Raw genomic sequence first — 23,051 nt, 5'->3', positions numbered from 1 at the left:
GTTCCTCAGTTACCAGGGCATCATCTCCTGAGCTGTGGTCAGTGATTTCGTTCTTAGGTGTCCTCAGGGTTTCTTTGCTCAATGCCAACTCTGGCCCCACCCAGGCAGGGTGCTGTGTGCCCCATGCAAGCCTCATGGGGCGGGGAGGGGCATCCGTGAGGCTCCATTGCGCTCATCCTGCCACTGGCCACCCACCTGTGGCTCCCTGTGCCTGTCAGACCAAGCCAGGGGGTCTTGACCAAGGTGATATCACCCATCTCTCTGATGCCCTGCCCCCTCTCCTATCCCAGAGTCTCACTGTTTTCCAAATGTGCCCAGCTGTTAACCTCCCGCCCACCTTCCCCCCGCCACTCTGTGCTTGAAACCATTTATGTATTAGTTTGTTCCTTCCTGGATTCATTTGTTGTTTCACTCACTAGTTTGTTGTTTCAGACAGATTGTGACATGATCTGACTGACCCTGGCTGCTCTGGGGCAAGTGGCCTATGGGGTCAAGAGTGGTCTTAAGGAGGGACTTCCCTGGTGGTCCAGTGACTAAGACTCTGTGCTCCCAAAGCAGGGGGCCTGGCTTCAGTCCTGGTCCAGGAACTTAAATCTTGCATGCCACAACTAAGATCCAGTACAGCCAAAAAAAAAAAAGAGTGGGCTCAGGGAGGCTCGGTGGTCCTCTAAGCGGAACTGAGATGAGGGAGAGGATGGAGCGAGTTGGTAGGGATGTCTCTGGTACTTGGGTGGAGGTCAGGGCTGGTGAACACAGCAGTCCTTGGCCCAGAGGCAGCCATTCGCGCTGTGGGACTGGCTGCCGTTTGCTCAAGGATGCTCTGGAGAGAACACCTGGAAGATGAGCTGAGACGGAGGAAACCCACATGGGGGTGAGCAGGCTGGCTCATCAGAATGAAATAGGAAAGCACCAAACACGGGAGGTCCTGAAGCAACCAGAGAGAAGAGAGAACCAAGAAGGGAATCATTAGAACGAGTACAGAGCTCTCAGAAGCAGGACAGCAGGATCATGCTTTTGAAGGACAGAATAACTGTCCTGTAGGAGTCTCAGGGCTTCCCAAGTGGGCTTCCCAGTTGGCGCAGTTGATAAAGGGTCTGCCTGCCAATGCAGGAGATGCAGATTCAATCCCTGGGTCGGGAAAATCCCCTGGAGCAGAAAATGGCAACTCCCTCCAGATATTCTTGCCTGGAAAATTCCATGGACAGAGGAGCCTGGCAGGCTACAGTCCATGGGGTCACAAAAGAGTTGGACATGACTGAGCACTCACACACACAGAATTCTCTGCCTAGCAGAAGTGCCTTTCAAGAATGAGGTAAAAGTGTTTTAAAAAGAGGGGCAAGGAAAACAAAGACCCAGATTCATGTTTCTGTGAGTGTATGAGGTGGAAGGGGCGTGTGGGAGGGGCAGCACTGTTGCTAAACGTCCAGTTAAGTTGGCCACGGGTTCATGAGTGTCTGTTGCAGAACACTATTTTGACATAAATGTTCTGCAAAATATGCTGCTTGTACATGTCAAATATTCAACTAGAATAAAGAGAACATGTGACCAGGATATGAGAGGAGGGGCATGGGGTGGACGAGGAGAGGGTAATGGTGCCAAAAGTTGCTGTCTGGGCGGTGGGGCTAGGGGGACCCCCCACAGGGACAGCTGGTCCTCAGGGAGAGGGGCAGTCCCTGGGGAGGAGTCCATGAGGTCTGCTTCCTGTTCCTGCAGAGGTGATGGCATTAGGAAACCGTCTGTTAAGGAGATTGTGCTGGGCCATAATAAAGCTGTCATCTGCAGGATCTGGTGCTTGTCACAGGCAGGAGCAGGGCTGCCCGGTGAGTGGATTCTGCGGGAAGGTACTGCCTTGCACACACATGCGGGCACTATTGTCACCCCACTCAGTTCTTAGATCAGACCATCTTGCCATGTGTTTTTTTCTTGAGAGCCCCAAATTCTGGCTTTTACATTGCAATCCTAGGACATTCGTTGTCTGGGGCCTTGTGTGGGATGACCACGGTGACTGCCACTCACTCTAGTCCAGGGTGCCCAGTTAGGAAGCACCTGCCTGGATCTGGGCTGGTATGGTCAGACTGGCAGCACATCCTCTGTCGAGGGCAGCAAGGAGGTCAAAGGAACCTCAGGGGAGTTGTGCGTGGCCTCTCATGGCCAGGGCTGACCAGGGGGCACTGGTGAGGGGAGCCTGCAGTTAGGGCTGGGTAGGCTCGGTATGTCTCACTAAATGAGCAAGAAGATGGGGGAGGTGGGGGTGGGTCTGCAACAGTGTGAGAGAGTGTGCATGTGACATGCTAAGTGTAAGAGAGAAGTGTGTATCAGTCTGGGTCCAATCCAGAGACACCCACACAGCGACTGGACCAGAGGAGGTTAACATAAGAGTTGATCGGCAGTGATGAGTGTAAGAGAGCTCTGTGGGCCACCCTGAGGCAGAGGGCAGGAGCTTGGGGAAGGGGCTCCCTCCCCAGAGTGGAGTCACAGCTCACTGCATATTGAGAAGTTGGCTGGGTTGCAGGGGCCAGGACTGGTCTGCAGCCTCGGGGCCAGCGGGAGGTGACCCTCCAGTACACGGGGGAGCTGAGGCTGGTGCACAGAGGCTGGCGATGGGTGCATCTGGGGGCTATGGGAGGTGATCGTGGGGCAGGGGCGTGGGCTACGTTGGCGCCAAGGGGATGCGTGCATTTGGCACGGACTGAGGCAGAGCATGAAGGATGTCCCCACAATGTGCTGCAGAAGCGAGGGATGACAACCAGAAACCCTCGTCCACCTGCATGGTCCTCCACCGCACAGGAGGGGGCTCACAGCTTCTGTGTGGGTCTGAGAATGTGTACGAGTATCACCAGTGTTCATGTGTGAGTGTTCACACGGGGCTGAGCTTGTGGACAGTTGAATGAGTGAAAGTGAAGTAGAGACTTGGGCTTGCTTCTCTCTGCATACAAATGTGAGTAAATGACACATCCAGCCAGCATTGAAGCATTGGAGCATTGAAGACTGCCTTTCCAGGATACAAAAAGGCTGGTGACTGCGTGCGCCGAATGAGACCATCCGTGCCTGGTGGCTCTGCTTGTAAAGATGCTGGAGGAGGCCCTCCTTGGAACAGGACAGCCCGTTGTCCCCACTGAGTGTTAGTTGCACATCTTCTCCAGCAGGGGTGGGGCAGGGTGGGAGCATATGGGGTCTTGGGCCCACGTGCCTGTCTCTGTTTCCATCTGCTGCATACCTGTGCATACACATTCATGCATATACACACACAGGCCATGAAGGGGGCCTGGGGTCTCTGCAAATGCGAGCAGCAACCAGGGCCTTTGGCAGGCATGTCATGAGCAGTGTGGGACCCCTCCCCACTCCTGAGAGAGCAAAGCCCAGCTCCTCACCCTCTGGTGTGATGCCAGGGCAACTTGAGGGGCCAGAACCCCACGTGGTGCTGGCCACACCTGTCGAGGCAGAAACGTGGGACTAGGTGTTGGGGGAGGACCCTGTCACCCAGAGGCATTCAGGGGTGGAAGGCGTGGGTGGGACAGGTTTTACAAGTCCTGCTGTGTCGACCTGCCCCAAGTTACAGGGGAGACTCATCAGAGGTTGGTCAAAAAGCCCTTCTGGCAAAACGGTGCCAGCAGGGAGGGGTGGTCAGCTGGCAGGGCCTGGGGCTTCCTGGTGGGGCCGGCATCTGCCCTGCTCCTGAGTCCCATCGCTGCTTTGTTAGTCATCGTCCAAACCCCAAGATGCCCAACCTCCAGCTGTTTGACCATGGGAAGTCTTCTCACCTCCCAGCCTCCGTGTTCTTACCTGTTTAATGGGGGCAGTGAAGAGGTTTGCCCAGTGATTATAAATCGGAAGTGAGAACTTCATACCGCGTGTACCTGTGCAAAGGTGAGGCCTATCTGCACCTGTACCAGCTCCTCCTCTCCCCAGCCTGCCCTTCTCTTGTTCACAGTCAGAGAAAGCGAGGCCCAGAGGAGGCTAGAACTTTACAGAGGCTGCACCGCCCCAGAAACTGGACACCTCTGATGGCCCATTCCGGGCTCTTCTCCTTCACCCTCTGGGGTTGGCCCCATCATTTGTAGGGCCCAGCATAGAGTGCAGATTGTTCTAGAATTATGAATTATTTTAGGACAATGACAGGAGAGCATTAAACCAAGTATGGGGACCTGTGGTCTCCCCAGGCTACACCCCCCTGAGGCCAGCCCTGCACCCACACCCTCGTTCCCTACCTTGGACCATGTGTTTTTCCATCTAAAAGTGTCTGTGACAAGGAGGAGCATTAAGGCGGCCATGCCCTGAGTAGGGACCACCTGGGAAGCATTTTAAGTGCATTTAAGACTGTTTCTGCTCACAATCATGGCCCAACCCACAAATCCCTTTTGGCAGCAACAGACCAGGCCCCACATGGATCCCGTAGGACCTGGCTCGGAGATGAGAGCAGCACGTGAGGTCTGTGTGGTGGGGACTGGGCCAGCTTGGAGGTGGGGGCTTCTGGAGCTCAAGGCAGCTCCCAGCCCCTGGACCATTGAATGTACATGTGCTCAAGGGGGCCCCAGGGGAGGAACCCTATTCTGGATCTGCTCCTCACTACCTGGCAGGTGGAGTGAGCATCTCGCCCCCGCTTAGAAGACCGATCTGCAAGCCCTACCCCCCATGGGTGGCTCCCAGGGCTGCCAGTTCATGCACAGCTGACCAAGGCCACAGGGATTATATCCTGAGAGAATAAGAAGCAAAAGTCACGATATTCTGCTGATGTGGGTGCAGGCGTCCCACAGCATCCTTGACAGTACTCCGGAGACCAGAATGCAGACCTCACTTCTCCACGGAGAGCTCTGGCACACCAAGGAGCGCTGGTGGCCAGGCAGGCTGGCAGACATAGGCTGCCCTTGGCTGCGTGCCATCTGGGGGACCCACCCACACCCACCGTGGGCTTCCCCCTCCCCACCAACTGAGTCTCCTGCAGCTCTGGGGTTGGGGCCCTGCAGGCAGCATCTCAGATCACTAGCGGTTGGCGCTCACCTTTCTGCCAGGATGAGAAGGAGGCTGGCAGCACAGAGCCCCCTTCCCACCCAGCATGGTGTCACGCGCCTGGACTGCCACCAGGTCACCACCCTGTCAAGCCACTGGGAAATCTCTCATTCTCTTTGTGGCCAGAAAGTCAACCTTCCCGAGAGATGGTGCACCCTCCGGGACTGCTATCTACTGCAGGCCAGCGTCCCTGACTTGCGGTCACCGCTCAGGACTTCGGGTGGGGGTGGAGGGTGGGCACAGTAACCGTGGGTTCTGGACCATGTGACATGGGGTTGAGCAGGCCGGTGAGGGCTGTGCTGCTGGAAAGACAGCCCTCCGAATCCCAATCCCCTGGCTGGCTGCACATGTGCCCTCGAGCATACAAACAACTTTCTGTCCTGCCCAGCTGTCTGTTTGCAAAGCAGTGATCCCATCAGCAGCTCCATCTGGGGCTGCGAAGAAAATGCAGGGTCACCATGTGCCACGGGGCCTGGCCTGGTGCTGTGTGAGTCTACCTGGCCGCGCTCACCCCACTCTGCACCTTTGAGAGGCGGGGTGGGCGAAGGCGGTGGGCCAGGTCCTCTGGAGAAGGTGGCAGTGGAGGGAAAAGCAAGCCACTCCTCTTCCTGTCCGCAGGGCTGTGAGCGTCAGCTTCTGCGCTCCTTCCCCAGCCCCCCACAGCCCACCCCAGAGCTCCCCCTAGACCCTTTGACTTGCAACCTTCATGGAGTGTTGGAGGGAAAGGAAGCTGGGCTGCTGCTTATGAATCAGGCACTTGTTTTGGGGCAGCAGGGCTGTGTCTGGTGTTGACCCCCACTTTGAGTCTGCCTTCCCGGACCCGGCCTTACTGGGGCGGGACAGGGGGCCGCCGTGGGCTCGGAGCCCTTCTGATTTCTGTGAGGAGTGCAGACCCAGGTTTATTACTCTGCCAGGCAGTGCAGTGGACTTCAGTGCACTACAGGTGGGGAGCAGCTGCCCCTTCCCCCTCGTTGGCTGAGGAAACACCACAGGGACCCTCCTGCCTTTGTCACAAGAGCAGTGATGAGCAGTGCTGTAGGGTCCTCTTTGGGACCCCGAACTGTGTACTTCTCAGGAAGCGTGAGCCAGTGGAGTGCTTCCTAGCTGTGCAGGAGGATCTGTCAGCTGTGGCCCGTCACTCTGCCCAGCTTGCGAAAGGTCTGCTCCGAGCTAGTGCCACTGGCTGCCCTTTCACAGAAGCATCAAGGCCAGTCTTGAGGCCATTTGGGGCTGACACAGTTCTCTGAGCTGCCAGCCGTCCCTGCTAGGGTTGGCTACTAAATCCTGAAGAAATGAACACCCTGAGTGTATCTGAGAGGCAGCCCATGTCCTCGTGGCCAGTTGGGAGGCTGTGGGACAGGAGGGTGGCATCCAGCCATGTGTGGGTGGCTCCTGTCGTGGTCTGTACCAGTGAGACCCTCGGCAAGGGAAGTCAGGTCTCAGTGCTCCCTCCCCAGAGGGACTTCTTCCTAGGGCTCCTGGAGCTGCCACACCCTTGGATGGCAGGCAGCATGATGCTCTGGGTGGATCCCTTCCGCCAAGAGGCGGCAGGGCAGGAAGGCCACACGCAGAGCCTGACTTGGGCACAGGGCCAGCTCCTTGGAGTTCAGCTGCCCTTCCCAGTACCTCACCTGCAGAGACCCAGTGATTCTGGGTCCCACTCCAGGGACAGCACTCCTAGGGAGCAGTTTTCCGAAGGTCTAATAAGTCAGCCCCGTGCCTGCAGCCCCCTCCTTCCATCTCTGTCTTTAGTGCTGGGTGTGCAGTAGCCTTTGACTCCTGGCCAGAGCATCTCTCCCCTCCATCCTCTCTGCCTTACTTACCTTTGTCCTTAGCCCCGTTTGTCTTTTCCCTCCTTCCCTCTCTCTCCCTCTGTTTCTCTTCCTGTTCCCTCCCTCTCCTGCTGGCTCTGTGGTCCAGCCTGTTTGGCAGGGCAGCACCCACACTGGGTAGGCTGGACCCAGTCAATGCACACTTCAAGTTGGCATTCCCAGCCGGGTTGCCTTTGAAGTCATCCTTGGGAAGCCTGGCACAGTGCTGGCAACCTTCCAGTTTTCTTACTGTTTCACCACTTTGGGATCCAAAAGGTCTTCACCAGTTATCCTCACCTGACTCCACTTGGCTCTTGATTGTTTCCCACACACAAGTGTGTCTTCAAGGACCCAGGCAGCCCCAGGGTGTCTTCCACTGGTGTGGAGCGGACCAACCATTCACCTTGGTGGCTGCAAGAGAAGCTGAATGTAGGTGGAAACAAATTGATTGAAAAGAGAAATCGCTTACACATAAGTACAATGTTTCTCATGTTTGCTTTGTGTGTTAGTATATTTTGTGCTTTGTAGAGAATATTGGCAGGTTTTCAGTTTTTTTTTAAAGCATCACCTGCCCATTTATCCATCTTTTTAAAATTTCTTACTATTTAAAAATAACTGTTTATGATGCAAAATGTTGAACATACACCAAGTCAAGAGAGTAGTAGGATGAGTGCCCCCTTGGTTCACCCAGCGTGGCCATGGTCAGCATCCCTCTTCCTCATGGCATTTACAGCTCTACCCACAGCCTCTCAGTGATAAATTTAGGCCACGTTTACATAGGTTGAAACGCACAAATCTTGGCTGTATGTTGTTGACAAATGGATGTCCCTGTGTGACTCACACCCCATCAGGATATGAAACCTGTATGTTTCCCAGAATATGCCCCCTGCTTTTCCAGTCTGTTACCTCCCCTACCCCCAGCTGGTACCCAGTCTGATATCTGTCACCTAAAATCAGTCTGGAACGGTGCCATGTGATTCTTTTGTGCTGCTTCTTCCACTTGGCAGGATGTCTATGAGATGTGTCCAGGCTGTCGTGTGTATCAATAGTTTGTGCCCCATCCTAACTGCATAGGGTTCCATGGTGTGACGGATTGAGGTTTGTTATCTGATAACCTGCTGGAACACATCTGGGTTCTTTCCAGTTCTTGGCTCTGTGAATAACCCCGGCATTTGTGAACAAGTCACTTGACGGACATATGTTTTCATTTTTCTCAGATAAATGGAGTGGAATTTTTCGGTACTATGGTAGGAGCATGTTTGACTTTAGATGAAGATTTTGTTACTTACAGGGGCTTCCCAGGTGGAACTAGTGGTAAAGAACCCACCTGCCAATGCAGGAGGTGTAAGTGATGCAGGTTCGATCCCTGAGTCAGTAAGATCTCTTAGAGGAGGGCGTGGCAACCCACTCCAGTATTCTTGTCTGGAGAGTTCCAAGGACAGAGCAGACTGGAGGGCTATAGTGCATAGGGTTACAAAGAGTTGGACACGACTGAATCGACTTAGCATGCACGCACGCTGTTACTTATAAAGTGCTCTAGTTCCATCTTTGGGGACCCCTGCCTGCTCTGCTTGTCTGGCAGCGTCTTGTACACTTGAAAACTCTGGCTCCAGGTGATTTGCTCAGAAGCTTGGGTGAAAGCCGAGTGGTTTACGTGCTTATCTATCTCCGGTAATCGAGGATGATATTGCAACTGTTTATGCTTCCTCACTTCCTCTTTTTTCTGTTTTAAAGCAGTGTATTTGCAGCTAGTGTTTAGCTATACAGATAACTGTGTGTTGATGTTCTTAGGACTACGGATGAGAAAGACCTACTTAGACCAGAATTTTAAATTAGTGAAGTTTTCTTTTTTGGCCCACAAGGAAGCTATTACTAAAATGTGAAGTCAAGCCGCTGGGAAAGGTGATCTGCCTGGGAGGGCTGCTGGGCTCTGCACCGTGGTCGTCCCTCAGTCCCTCCTTCCCTTACGTGTTTCCCTGCCTCCCACAGCCCCGCTGGGACTCTACTTCTCCAGGGACGCTTACTGGGAGAAGCTGTACGTGGACCAGCCGGCCGGCACGCCCCTGCTCTATGTCCACGCCCTGCAGGACGTGCCGGAGGAGATGCCCAGCTTCCGCCTGGGCCAGCACCTCTACGGCGCCTACCGCACGCGGCTGCACGAGAACGACTGGATCCGCGTCCAGGAGGACACGGGGCTTCTCTACCTTAACCAGAGCCTGGACCACAGCTCCTGGGAGAAGCTCAACATCCGCAGTAAGGGGGCGGCCCTGACCCCACCCCACACACCTCATTACCCACCCCCGCCCCACCCTCGTCTGGTCCTTCCTTAGCGCCCATCACACAGCTCCTACGACTCCTGCTGTGTAAGAGTGGAGCAAGTGAGATGGGGCTGGCCTGTCCTCTTTGTCCAGCCCGTGAGGGAGCCAGGATGAGCTTGAGGACCACTGATGACCCTGAGGCCTCCTGAGGCTGTTGGGATTTTGGAGAACTTACGTGGAGGACTTGAGGGGCTCTCTGAATGCTGGCTCCAAATGTGTTTTCCAGTTGGATTAACAGAGATGTGGGGTTGTGAGAGAAGAGTTAAGAAAGGCAGGAGACATCCTAAGTAAGATCTTGATTTAGTGGATGATCTGGAACTTGGTGGAGAAGCAGCTGTTTGCACGGAAAGCCCACCTTACCATCAGCAGCAGGCTGCTCTTGGCACCTGGTGAGGACTGGGGCCTGGTGCCAGGGAGGAAAGTGGAGCAGGAGGAAGGCCTGGACGGCTTCTCAGAGCAGGGGTCCAAGCTGGAGTGAAGGCCACATGTGACCCTGGTACTGGGAGGAGGTTGTTTGTGGAGCAGAGTTCTGCCTTGTGGCACCAAATGGTGATCACAACCCCACCTCTTGCTCTATAGACATGGCCTCCCTGGACCCTCAGGCCAGCTCTGAGCTCCTGTGAGTGCTGAGAGGCAGACACTCTGCTGTGAACAGTACTGCCAGAGTGGAATTTGCCAAGGGTCTGAGTTTCATAGGAGGCCTGTTCTGTTCGTGATTGGAGAGCAGCCTCATGCACCTGCTAGCTCTAGTCAGGAGACAAATCACAGTAATTAGAACAGAGAAAGTTTATACGGAGAATTATTAACCACAGCAGGGGACTGGAGCAACAGAGGACAGGCTAGTAAGAAGCAGAGAACTGATGAATATGGGAGGAGTAGATGTAGGGGGGGGACACTTCCCTAGAGCTAAGATAGAAGGCCCAGGAAGAGCCCCCGCCCCAGCTGAGATCCAGATGGGTTGGACGGGGGTTGCTATGGTGCCTCCATGATGGAACTTGCCAGAAATCCCCTCTCTAGGTGCTGGGGAAGTCTGTGTCTCTGCAGGGGTGGCATGGAATTCCCTGGGGGTCCAGTGGTTAGGACTCTGAGCTTTCATTGTTGAGGTCCTGGGTTCAGTCCCTGGTCAGGGAACTAAGATCCCACAAGCAGCAACACCAGCAAAAATAGAACAGAATAAGTGTTTTATTTTTATTTATTTTTAATTGAGGGATAATTACAATATTGTGTTGGCTTCTGCCATACATCACAATGAATCAGCCATAGGTATACATATGTCCCCTCCCTCTTGAACCTCTCTCCCCCCTCCCACCCAATTCCACCCCTGTAGTGTTTTTAAAAGTGAGAAAAGAAAGAAAGTGCTTGGGGGTAGTGGGTGAGGGAGGGAAGGGAGGTCACCTGAGGTGCCAAGAGCCTGCCTTGGGGAAGCACTCCATCTTAGACCCAGGGTTCAGCGCACCTCTCTGAGGAAGGGTATTTGAACTGAGACTTGGAATAATCAGAGAGATGGACCTGTGAGGCAGCCCCCAGGACGAGGGAGCAGATCCATAGGGCCCTGAGGCTGCCAGACCCCAAGTCCAGGGCCGTAGGGGGCAAGCAGGAGGTAGGGGGCAGGGCGGGGGTTCCCAGCAGAGCCCTGCTAGCCTTGGTGAGGACTAGGCTTTGCACCAGCCCCGAGCTCCTGCCCTCTCCCCATTCAGGTCCCAGCTGGGCGGGTGTGGCTGACACCCTGGCGGGGCCTGACTTGTCTCTGCAGACGGCGGCTTCCCGCTGCTTACCATCTACCTGCGGGTCTTCCTGTCACCCACATCCTTTCGTGAGGGCGAGTGCCAGTGGCCAGGCTGTGCCCGAGTGTACTTCTCCATCATCAATGCCTCCTTCCCGGCTTGCGGCGCCCTCAAACCCCGGGAGCTCTGCTTCCCCGAGTCAGGCCTGTCCTTCCGCATCCGGGAGAACAGGCCCCCTGGCACCTTCCACCAGTTCCGCCTGCTGCCCGTGCAGTTCCTCTGCCCCAACGTCAGCGTGGCCTACAGGCTCCTGGGAGGTGAGTGCCAGCCACATGGAGCCTTCCTCGATGCCTACCGAGTGCCAGGCATGGCCCTGCGGTTCCTCTGCATGAGCCGTCCAAGTTGACTACACCACCCCATCATCCATTCATTCAGAGGTCCATGTGTATCTCATGTATGCTGGCCACAGGCCAGGCATGGTTCTAGGGACCAGGGATGAAACAGTGAACAAGTTCAGGCCCAAATCCTGCCTGTCTGGACCTTCCACGCCTGGGGCAGGTGGAGACCACACAGGCGCGAAGGACGTTGGGTGGCCTCTGAAGGGGCCAGGTGGGAGGTAACGCTGAGAAGGCATGGAGTGGTGGAGACCACTGTCCTAAGTCAGGGGGCTGGAGCAAGGTAAAGGAGGGCGCCCAGCAAGCAGGGCGAGCTCATTCAAAAGTGCGGAGGGGGAAGTGCGGCTGGAGGGGAGGGCAGAGGCTGCTGAGGGCAGAAAAATGCAAGGGAGGGGGCAGGACTTCCTGATGAGGGGACTAGGGAGCCAAAGAAGGTGTTTTCAGGGGTAGGTGGGAGGGTGTCATTGACAGGATATAACTTAACTTTAAAGGGTTAGTCGGGCTGATGTGTTCGAAATGATTTGGGGCGAGTGGTTTGGAGGAAGCAGGAAAACTATGAAGAGGCAGGAGACATCCTTGAGTGAGAGGATGAGGACTGGGGTTGAGGGTGAAAGCCTTTAGGCCACAAGAAGCAGGCAGATTCTGGGCATGGTTTTGCAGGAAGATCCAGCAAGATTTTCTGGGGAGTTGAATGTGGGGTGTTGAGAGATTCACGAGGGGACCAAGCATGGTTCCAGGATTCCGCCTGAGCCACTGTAAGGACAGTGGATCTTGTCACAAGATAGTCCTACCACACGATGGCCCTGGGGAAGCCACATGGATTTGGGGTAGGGGAAGGGCACTGGATCCGAGTGGAGATGAGAGAAGGCAACTGAGCCGCTGTGTGTGAGGTGCCATTGGACAGTTTAAAGGGGACTTTAAAGGGGACACTTATTACGCTGGGCGGCTGGTAAGTGAAGCCTGGATTCCCACCAGGTTGATGGCACCCACACATGGTCATAATGTTAAAGGAGCGCTCGGTAGTGTAAGGAAAGTAGTCACTCACACTCCCACGTCCCTTCATTTATCCTGCCACAGGGATGGATGTCTTTGTACAAAGTTGTCCCTAGAGCATATGGTTTAGTGTGCTGCCTTTTTCGCTTAAAAAGAAAAGCCATTTTTGTAACCATAAGCAATACAGGGAAATGTGTAGTTCACATGTAATATGTGGCTCTGATGTGATTTTCCACCAAGTAGAGTTGACAGCCCTCCTGAGGTTGGCTATGGGGTGGTCACTGTTGACCTTCAAGCGTTCAGCTTTTCCCCCTTTCTGGGTCCTTTCTGGAGGATGAATTCCAGGACAGGCTTGGGTTGAAGAGTATGTTGTTATTACTGGTCCTCCCCTCACCAGGTTGCAGTGAGTCATTGAACTTACAGCAGTGTCTGGCGATGAATACACACAGCATCTCATCTTCTGGGGCTTCCCTGGTGGCTCAGCTGATAGAGAATCTACCTGCAGTGCGGGAGACCTGGGTTCAATCCCTGGGTTGGGAAGACCCCCTTGGAAAAGGGAACGGCTACCCACTCCAATATTCTGGCCTAGAGAATTCCATGAACTGTATAGTCCATGGGGTCGCAAAGAGTCAGACACGACTGAGCAACTCTCACTTCACTTCATCTTCTGGAGAGGAAGCTGAAGAACAGAGACAGAACCATCAGCCTCAGGCCACACAGCCTGCAGGTGTATAGGGCAGGGATCCAAACCAGGCAGTCAGAAATATTTGTGTGTTAACATGAAATTACACCAGATGTCCCCAATGTTGGTTTTCAAGTGGTGGAATTGTGGCTTTTTTCTCACATTCTCTAAAATGAGCATGTCTTGCTTCCACAGTTAAGAAAATTCCTGACAGTTTTTCAAATACCAGCAAACGCTAGGAGCTGGATCTCTGGGCCTGCAGCGTGACTGGTGCCAGCCCTCGCCACAGAGGAGGCAGGCAGGGTGTGTGAAGGCGTGTGCCCTCCTAGGTGATTGGGTGGAGGACCTGAGGCAGACCTCCTGGTCCCTGCTCTTCCCTATCAGCACCGGTGCAGGCTGCAGGCGCAGTGACGCTCAGAGCATAATCTTCACTGCAAACTGTGCTTGGAGGCTGTGCTCCACTGTGGAAGCTGAAGAGGGGCCACGGCCCAGGCCCAGCATGCACCCCAGCTCGGTCTCCTCTTGCACACTGCTCCCTGTGGGGCCCTGAGGAAGGCAGCTCACCCTCCCCTCAGCTCAGGGTCATCCTGGGGTTGCTGGTCTGTTTGGTGCTCAGGTGAGAGTCTGCCTTTCCGCTGCGATCCGGACAGCCTGGAGGTGAGCACGCGCTGGGCCCTGGACCGCGAGCAGCGCGAGAAGTATGAGCTGGTGGCCGCGTGCACGGTTCGCGCGGGCACGCGCGAGGAGGAGGTGATGGTGCCCTTCCCTGTGACCGTGTACGACGAGGACGACTCTGCGCCCACCTTCCTCGGGGGCGTCGACAGCGCCAGCGCGGTGGTGGAGTTCAAGCGGAAGGAGGTGCCTATGCGTCTGTCTGGTGCTTGTCTAGTGTCTGTCATCTCTTTGTTGGGCATCTGGGTCTCTCCATTCGTCATTTGTTCCTCGGTCTATCCAGCTGTCCATCTAGCCACCCAGACATGTGGCTGGCCGTCACTGTGGTTATTCGTCTTTCATTCGTCCATCAGCCTGTCTGTTGGGGTTTTGCTGGTTTCCAGGACAGCTGAGGAGGAGAGAGGACCAGCCCCGCTGGCCCCGAGCTGACCCCTGCCCTGGGAAGCGGGGGAGGGGAGGGGTTGGGGTGCCGGTGGGGTTGAGGGTGAGGGTGCCCAGCCTCGGACTCAACCATCAGGGCTCGCATCAGAGGGGCACAACTGTGGTGCTGCAGAGGCGGGGCACACTGCCCCGAGGAGACGGCGAGGACATCTGCCAGGAGGGCGTTCCCTCCTTTGGGCTGTCAGCCCCTCAAGGGAGGGCCAGTGAGTTCAGGGAGGGTTCCCCGAGTGGAGGAAGACAGGCCAGTGGATCCGGCGGGGCTGTCCCTGCGCCGCCCCTCCCATCGGGGCCCCGCCTTCCTCTTGCCCGTGCAGGCGGAGCGTGACTGCCACCTGCTGGGCCCCGGGCTGTCCTGCAGCCGGCAGGCTGGCGGGAGCAGGGGGAGGGTCGCGGTCGGATATGCTGTGGTTGCCTGCTTCCCTGGACACCCAGGGAGCAGGTTTGGTGGATGGATGGGCAAGAGGAAAGCACATGGAGTGGGGAAATGTCCCATGAGCCTGGCAGGGCAGCTCCATGGTAACACTGTGGAGCCTGGCCAGGAGTGAGAGCAGAGATGACATGTGGCTTTACTCAGAACCCCTCTCATGACCCCGTCTAGCCTGGGGTACAGAAGAAGCTGTAGGAGAGCATTCTGGTGGACACTGTGCTTAGGTCCCAGCTCTGTCATCTGTCACTGCATGACGCTGAGCTAACTTCTCCACTGTGCGGGGCCCAGCTTCCTGGAAGGAGAGTGGGGGTGCCCACTCTGCACTGTGGGGACCTGAATGAGGTCTTCCACAGAGCACCAGGGCATCTGTTCTAACCCATAATCATGGGAAGTCTGGAGATGCCGTTGCACCTGTTGCAGAGGTGAGGTGCAGTGGCCCAGGAAGGGTGACAAGCAGGCTGGCTGGGGGCCCCTTGCAGCTCGAACCCTGGTCAGGCTGTCCCTGGAGCCAGCTCTGACCGCACACACCTGATCCACCTGTGGGGCACGTGCCCCCCTATGGGCTCTGGCTTTCGGGGCCCTGACTGGCCCCCGTATTCTTTGCAGGGCACAGTGGTAGCCACGTTACGTGTCTTCGATGCAGACGTGGTGCCAGCCTCCGGGGAGCTCCTGAGACGGTACACGAACACGCTGCTCTCTGGGGATGCCAGGGCCCTCCGGACCTTCCGAGTGGAGCACATGCCCAATGAGACCTTGGCCCAGGCCAACGGCAGCTTTGTGCGGGCAACCGTGCATGACTACAGTAAGAGGGGACCAGTGTGGCCTGACAGGGCCCCCTGGGGAACTGGCGACCTGCTCTCCTTGGGCAGGGCAGCACCCTGCACAAGTAGACACCTGTCCTGGCCCTCTCAGCCCCAGGTGGCCACCCCTTCCAACCCTCTTCCCAGCCTTTGTCTCTGCTGGGCTCACCTTGGCCACCTTGGTGGGTGTTTACAGGCTGTCCTTTTTCTCTGAACTGCCCCAAGGCCAAGGCTGACCCTGGCAGGACCCCCACCACACTACCCGGTGCTGACCACTCCAGGGCTCACTGCAACCTCCTAGGTGCCCAAGTGCCCAGGGATCCTTGACCCTCCCCAGCAACTCTCCACTAACAGCAGTTGATGTCCAGTAGCAGCTCTGTGCCCTCAGATTGGAGGGTTCTGGGATGACTGTCCTGTCTGACTTCTGAAATGTGCCCACCCTCAGGGCTAAGCACCACGTGCCCCCAGGGCTCACCTGCAGGATGGGGTGTCCTCATCAGTTGCCAAACCTCCCCACCTCCCTCGTCTGCTCTCCTGCCTGTGTTTTATAGGATCACCTTTCAAATATGCCATTTGTGCTTGGATCCTTGTTTGGAGGCCTGCTTCTGGGGAACCCAGGATCACTGGTGCCTTTACCCCTTTCTGCCTGACCTAGTCCTATTTCCTGTCTTTTTCCTCACCAAGCCTCTGATGACCTCTGTTCTGTGCAAGGGAAAATGTCATCCTTGCCCCTGCACACTCACTCTGTATGCCACGTGCACCCAGAGATCCTCGCCTCCTTTGTTCTCCACTAAATGGGGATCTTAGCCTTGGCACACGGTGACTGCTTAGGAGTGCGGAAGCCCCTGGATGCTTGAGGCCTGTGGAATCTGAGGGTCCATAGGAGGCTGGTACTGTTGCGAGAAGTTCTCAGGGGCCAGGACGGTCTTTCTGGGACCTTACTGGTGGTGGTGGTGGGTCTTTACCTGTGTGTGCTTGCCCTGACATGCATCTTTCTCATACACACGCGCGCGCACACACACACACACACACACACACACACACACACACCTCACTGAGGTTACCTCCCAGCTGAGGAGGGTCTTCTGGGCTCAGCTCAGCACAGTGACTCACATTTAAAATAGTTCAACCTTAGTGCCTCCAGCCAGGTCTGTTGTCTGTGTACCGTGCGGGTAGAAGTACCTGTTGTCACACGTACGCCCGTGTGTCCAGGGAATGCTTTGCAGGGGAGATGTGCAGCAGCGTGGGGCAGTGGTCTCCACCCTGGGCAGGGCCCCTACCTATCATCATGTGCCTCCACCCACAGGGCTGGTTCTCAACCGGAGCCTCCCCATCTCGGAGAGCTGGGCTGTGCAGCTGGCCGTGCTGGTCAACGACTCAGACTTCCAGGGCCCGGGGGAGGGTGTCGTCCTCCTCCACTTCAATGTGTCCGTGCTGCCCGTCAGCCTGCGCCTGCCCAGTGCCTACTCTTTCTCGGTGAGCCGGCGGGCCCACCGCTTTGCCCAGGTGAGCTCCTGGCCTCTTGCCAGCCTGGGGAGGGGAATGGAGGAGCAGGGACCCCCAGGGTGGGGTCACATGGGGGACACCACCTCCCTGAGCACACAGAGTGGCCCTGGGGAGCAACAGGCACAAAGCCAAGGAGGCTAAGGCTGTGGGAGAAAGGAGTGGGGCTGGTGGGCTTTGTGGGCCCCTCTTTGCCCTCTCCCTTCTCAGCATTTTTACATTTTTTACTAATGAAAGGGCAGTGCCAGGTAAATCTATGCTGACTTAGAAAGACATTCCTGGTGAATGAAGTGGGAAAAGTAGTTTGCAGAAGTATTGGCCTTAGATGGCTCCATATGTTCAAAACCAAGTCTTCATTGCCGGAAATTTCCAAGTGTGCAAACACAGGCATTAGTGGAGACCTCTACAAGGAAAGACAGGAAGTGCTTCTATTTCCTACTTTCCTGCAAGTCTGTTTGCTAGAGCTTATTTTGCATTTTTTATCAGAAAATAGTGATTAGAAGTAGAAAAAAAAAGGGAAGTAGTAAGAATTTGTCAAAAGGATATAAGGGATAGATAAGAGCGATCTCTTTTCCTCATATCAGCCAGTGTTTAACGTTTTGGTGCAATTCTTTCTAGAATGTTTCTCTGAAGCACTTTTTAAAGTTTACTTGCAGTTACGGCAAGCATGACTTAATGCATTCTCCTAATGGCACAGCTGTGGCCATGTGCCCTTTAGAATATCCCATTTAGGGTCATCTCCTGACTAGGACAGTGGCTTTGCCAGTTTCTGTGGTTGGTTCCCATGCCACCTCCGCTCCTGACAGCCACTTAGGACCCAGCACAAGAAGAGCCCCACCCTTGGACACAGCCAGGCTCCCCACTTGCCACCCCCGCCAGGCCTTTCCTGGAGGCAGAGGGCAAGGGTGGTGAGAGGTGACGAAGCAGAGGGGCCTGAGGGGTGTCCAGGGGGGCTGAGGCGGGCATAGGCATTGCCAGGGGTGTGTCAGCAGAGCCAGGCAGTGGGGAGGGTGATGAGGGCTGAGTGGGAGTGGGGTCTGGGAGGGCGGGCCCTGCCAGCCTCTGCAACACCTCCTACCCCTGACCACTAAGTCTTTCCCTGTGCCTGGACTCAGGAGGGTGCAGAGACCCGAGTCTCGGCCCAGCCTTACACACACTGCTGTCTCTCACCAGCCCCCCCTTAGCATTCATGATTATAAATTGAAGGTGGTGACCTCAGGCAATTTTGAGGATCACAGGAGAAAGTGGAAGTGAACCTGCTCTGTACAAGGAAGTGCTCGGAGCCTAGGAGGTAGTTTTGTTGTGGTATGAGGAGTGGGCTTGGTAGAGCCTGGCTCTGCCCTGGGCCTGAGCAAGGCTGAGCAAGGGCCTGGCCTGTGGCTGCAGGCAGGGGGCCCTGTGCCACCACTGCCGCCAGGCCCGCAGCCCTCGACCTTGACTAGTCAGAGCTTCTGATCTCAGGCCCCAGCAGCCCTAACTCCACCTTGGGTGGTGGGGGAGGGAAAAGGAGAGTTCAGGCCCCAGTGACCGCTGCGGCCATGAGGCATCCCTGGAGAAGGATCCCTTCTCTCCCAGGGGTTCCGGCCCAAGTCTTGGAGGAGGCTCTGGGGCCTGGGTGGGACAGCAGCCCTGCTGTGTGAATTATGGCCCGGGTGCTGTGCTCTGGCTGACCAGGCAGGTGACCCAGGCAGGACACTGAGGATGGACCCTAGTGGTGCCCAGAGGGGAGGGAGGTGTGTGGGAGGCACCCAGGCTGCCTCTGTGCCTGAATGAGGGAGCAAGTGAGCGGTGAGCCGGGCAAGCCAGCAAGCGCCTCCCTGGAGGGCCAGTCCCTAAACCAAAGCCCGGCACCCTGTGTTCTTTTTCACCTCCGGCTCCCAGGAGCAGGGATGAAGGCAGGCAGATGGGTCTACAGATTCCAGGGGCATGGAGGATGGGGAGATTGGGGGCCACCATCTCTGGGCTGAGTGGGAAACTATCCCGGGACTCAGCTGGCATGGAGCCCATCCAGCCACTGTCCCAGGTGGCCCACTCACCTGGCTAAGGGTTCCGTGATCCCATGCCTAGATCGGGAAAGTCTGCGTGGAAAACTGCCAGGAGTTCAGCGGCATCCAAGTGCAGTACAGGCTGCAGCCCTCCAGCGCCAACTGCAGCGCCCTGGGGATGGTCACCTCGGCTGAGGACACCTCGGGGACCCTGTTCGTGAATGACACGGAGGCCTTGCAGCGGCCCGAGTGTTCCCAGCTCCAGTACACAGTGGTGGCCGCCGAGAAGCCAACCCGCCAGCAAGCCCAGGCCCTGCTGCTCGTTACCGTGGAAGGGAAGTGTGAGTGCCCGGCTTCGGGAAGGCTCAGGGTGGGCGGGGCGTGGCAGAGCCTCGGGCTGTTCCTGCAGAAGGGTGCCCCGTCACTGACCAGGGGGCTGTCTTGAGCCTCCTCCTCTGTGAGACGAGAAAACGGCACACAGCTGCACTGGAAGGATGACGGGGGAGGCATGACACAGTCCAGTCCAGTGTGACGGCACTGTGGGTGGCCGCTGCTGCCCATCGCCTCTGTCAGCGGGTCCTACCTGTGCGCTTGTTTTAGGGCTGCCAGGTACGATAGAGGACCCAGGTTGAGTGTGAATTTCAGGTAAACAACGAGCAGTTTTTGTGGTGTAAGTACATCTCGTGCAGCCTTTGCAGTGAATTAGAAGACAAACTCCCCTATGTCCCTGTGATATTAGGGCCATATTTACACAAAGCAGGTATTCACTGTTCTCTGAAGTTCAAGTTTAACTGGGTGTCCTGCGTGTCCCTGGATGAGTCTGGCCACCTCCCATCCCCACTCCATACTCGGACCCCTAGCTGCCCCTGCTGTGTGACTGTGATGCCACCCCTCCCCCAGCAGCCCCCTCACTACCCTGCGCCCCCAGTTTAGTGACTGCCTCCCCTCTGGGCTCAACTCGGGACAGCTCCAGCCAGTGCTGCCTGCACCCATGGGTGCCCGTGGCAGGCTGGCCCCCCATGACTGCTTTCTGCCACCCCTAGACGTGCCTGAGGAGCCTGGCTGTCCCCTGTCCTGCGCGGTCAGCAAGAGGCAGCCCGAATGTGAGGAGTGCGGTGGCCTGGGCTCTCTGACGGGCAGGTGCGAGTGGAGACAGGGAGATGGCAAAGGTAAGCCCTGGGCAGAGCCAGGCGGTGGGGAGCGTGATGGGGGCTGAGGGGGAGTAGGGTCTATGCCTGCGGGCCCTCCCAGCCTCTGTGACACCCCCCGCCCCTGCCCGTCTAGTCCTCCCCTGCGCTTGGTCCCTGCCGTGGCTCCTGATGCCAGGAGAGGGTGGTCACGAGCGCAGGGAACAGAGAACCCCCCAGCTGTTTATCACCGATGGGATCACAGGTGCCTGAGACTGAGCTCGCTCTGGACTTGAGAAGGTCGGGGCCAAAGTTGAGATGTGTGTGTTTTCTTTTTACTTTATTCTAAAATTCTGAATTTCTGTATTGGTGCCTACACCAGATGGTAATTAACATGTATATATCCATTTCTCTACCCATATACACATAAATACACGTGCAGTTGTGAATGTGAAGTTAAAGGTGTTAGTTGCTCACTTGTGTCTGACTCTTTGCGACTCTGTGGACTGTAGCCCACCAGGCTCCTCTGTCCATGGAATTCTCTGACAAGAATACTGGAGTGGTAGCCATTTCCTTCTCCAGGGACTTTCCCAAGCCAGAGATCAAACTCAGGTCTCCAGCATTACAGGCAGACGCATTACTGTCTGAGCCACTATATTCACCCAATGCCTTCTTTTTTTTTTTTTTTTAAACTTTTTATGTTATATTGGAGCATAGTTGATGAACAATGTTGTGTCAGTTTCCAGTGTACAGCATAGTGATTCAGTTATACATATACGTGTATATATTCTTTTTTCAAATTCTTTTTTCATTGAGGTTTTTATAGCATATTGAGCAGAGTTCCATGTGCTATACAGTAGGTTCTTGTTGGTTGTTCTAAATATAGTGTGTATACATGTGTATCCCAAACTCCCTGACTATCCCTTCTCCCCACTCTTCCCCCCATTCACCCAACGCTTTTAAACACATAGTTCACAGACACTTTTCGAAGATCTCTTGGTAATATTACTGTGCATCAAGAAGTGGAGGAATTAAGGTAGACTACACTGTTGACACGTCATTTATGGTTGGCTTTACTTCATGAAAACACAAACCTTAAAATAATTCAAAATATCCAAAATGGTCTTCAGAGAGGCTCTACCCAGGAGGTCCCAGCCCAGGGGACGTGGACCCAAATAGGAGGGACCTGAGCAGCCTTGGGTGTGGACAGTAACTGGCTGCCAGCTGGGCCCACCAGTCTGAGGGTCCCACCCACAGTGCAGCCTGGAGAGGGTCCCAGCCTCATCTGGTCTCTTCTGGCCTCTCTGATGTGAGCCTGGCACAGCTCTGGGACTGCCTGGCTCCTCTGGCCCTCACCATCCTGGCTGCCCTGTACCTCAGGGATGCCCTGCTGGTGGGGCTCTGTGTGTGGTTCTTCTCTGCTCAGATCTCAGTTTGCTCTTCCTTGCAGGGGATGGGGTGGGGTACAGGGTTGACCTGGAAGGCCCTGGGGTGTGACCCTCCTGGCTCTGCAGTCTGAACAGGGCAGCTGCTCCCTTGTGGTCATAACTGCCCACTCTGTGTTGTAGGGATAACCAGGAACTTCTCCACCTGCTCCCCCAGCATCAGGACCTGCCCCGATGGCCACTGTGACGCCGTGGAGAGCAGAGACCCCAACATCTGCCCCCAGGACTGCCTCCGTAAGCAGCCCGATGAGCCTGCACCGTGACTCTGAGCGAGCAGGAGCCTGAATGGGTGGGGGGAATAACAAGCTAAAGGGGCTTGGACTCTCACCTGCACTTCAGCCAGACCAGCCAAGTTTCTGGGTTTTGAGTGCTGAGCCCTTTCCTAACATTTTTTTTGAATAAAGGCGCTCCTCCCCCAAAACTAGAGCTTGCTGGCTTGACCCGTACCCTTCCAGTGTTGCTCTAGCCAACTCATGGGGCACGACTCCCTGTCCCCCGTTTTGCTGACTGCCAGCTGCCCCCTCTGCCCCTTTCCTGCTTCTGAAAAGTGACCAAGTGTGGACCTTGGCCTGGGCCCAGGGCAGCCTGTGGGTTCCTCCTCTCACCCGATGCGGCCGGGGAGCTGGTTTGGGGGCTCATCATGCTGCAACTGGGGCTTCCCAGATGGCGCTAGTGGTAAAGAAACCCACCTGCCAATGTAGGAGATGCGCGGGTTTGATCTCTGAATCGGGAAGATCCCCTGAAGAACGGCCTGGCGACCCACTCCAGTATTTTTGCCTGGAGAATCTCATGGACAGAGGAGCTTGGTGGGCTACAGTCCATAGTGTTGCAAAGAGTCGACCTGACTGAAGCGACTTAGCACACACGCATGCATGCTGAGGCTCTTGCCTGGGGTGACCTAGACTTCTGATCTCACTGTGCTCCCTGGGCGTGAGAGTGCTGACATCAGGTGGGGAGGGGCCTCTCATGATCCTGTCTGGTGGTCCTGGCTGGCCAGGTCCCCCTGGAGGCTGAGAGTGGGCTGCTGAGTGGGTGGTGTCTGTCCTCAGGGGGTGGCAGCATCATTGGTGGGCACGAACCTGGGGAGCGCCGGGGGATTAAAGCTGGCTTCGGTATCTGCAACTGCTTCCCTGAGGAGAAGAAGTGCTTCTGCGAGCCGGAGGATAGCCAAGGTGCTTTGGGGGTGGGGGGGTGGGGGGCACAGCTGGCCGGGATCCCCACGCCTCTCTGAGCCTCCAGGGAGCATGCAGGAAGGAAGAGAAACCTAGGAGATCTTGCTCCTTCCCTGGGGTCTTGGTTCCCCCATGTGTGCAGACAAGGAGCTGGCTCGAGGCTACTAAGACTGCCTTGTGGCCCGAAGTTCCTTTTTTTTTTTTTTTGGCAAGGCTAATGGGATCTTAGTTGCCCAACCAGGGATTGAATCTTGGCCACAGCCGTGAAAGCTCCTTGTCCTAACTGCTGGACCACCAAAGAATTCCCTGGCCTCAAGTTCTATAATAAAGATTGGATTGGAAAACTAGTTCTTCCATCAAATAACTCAGCATCTCCTCAGACTATGCCTGTATAGAGCCTTTCCTGGGCCTGCGGCATTGGCCAGCTGGGTACCCCCTCCCAGCACCCTCCAGGTGCTTCTTCTAGAACAGGGGGGCCCCACTGAACACATGGGGAACTTTTCTGGCATTTGGGTGGTCATTGCATGGCCCAGATCCTGGGCCACTTGT

General features: G+C 56.0%; 1 protein-coding gene across 3 annotated transcripts in view; it reads left to right on the top strand.

Annotated features, from left to right (window-relative positions):
- The window catches only part of RET (ret proto-oncogene), a 61,720-nt gene that overhangs the window by 13,887 nt on the left and 24,782 nt on the right, over positions 1-23,051 (top strand). For all 3 annotated transcript variants that reach the window (XR_009696014.1, XR_009696013.1, XM_061161362.1), the window contains exons 2-10: positions 8,808-9,071; positions 10,890-11,177; positions 13,547-13,788; positions 15,077-15,272; positions 16,577-16,776; positions 18,841-19,099; positions 19,802-19,927; positions 21,454-21,564; positions 22,380-22,502. Coding sequence is in view for 1 of the 3 variants with exons in the window: in XM_061161362.1 (XP_061017345.1) it covers positions 8,808-9,071; positions 10,890-11,177; positions 13,547-13,788; positions 15,077-15,272; positions 16,577-16,776; positions 18,841-19,099; positions 19,802-19,927; positions 21,454-21,564; positions 22,380-22,502 (1,809 nt within the window). In the remaining 2 variants the exon portion in view is untranslated. The remainder of the gene's footprint in view (positions 1-8,807; positions 9,072-10,889; positions 11,178-13,546; positions 13,789-15,076; positions 15,273-16,576; positions 16,777-18,840; positions 19,100-19,801; positions 19,928-21,453; positions 21,565-22,379; positions 22,503-23,051) is intronic.

This window comes from Dama dama, chromosome 15, assembly GCF_033118175.1.
Source record: "Dama dama isolate Ldn47 chromosome 15, ASM3311817v1, whole genome shotgun sequence".
Lineage (NCBI taxonomy): Eukaryota > Metazoa > Chordata > Mammalia > Artiodactyla > Cervidae > Dama > Dama dama.
The sequence above is the reverse complement of the archived record's forward strand: the minus strand, read 5'-3'. Positions and strand labels throughout refer to the sequence as shown.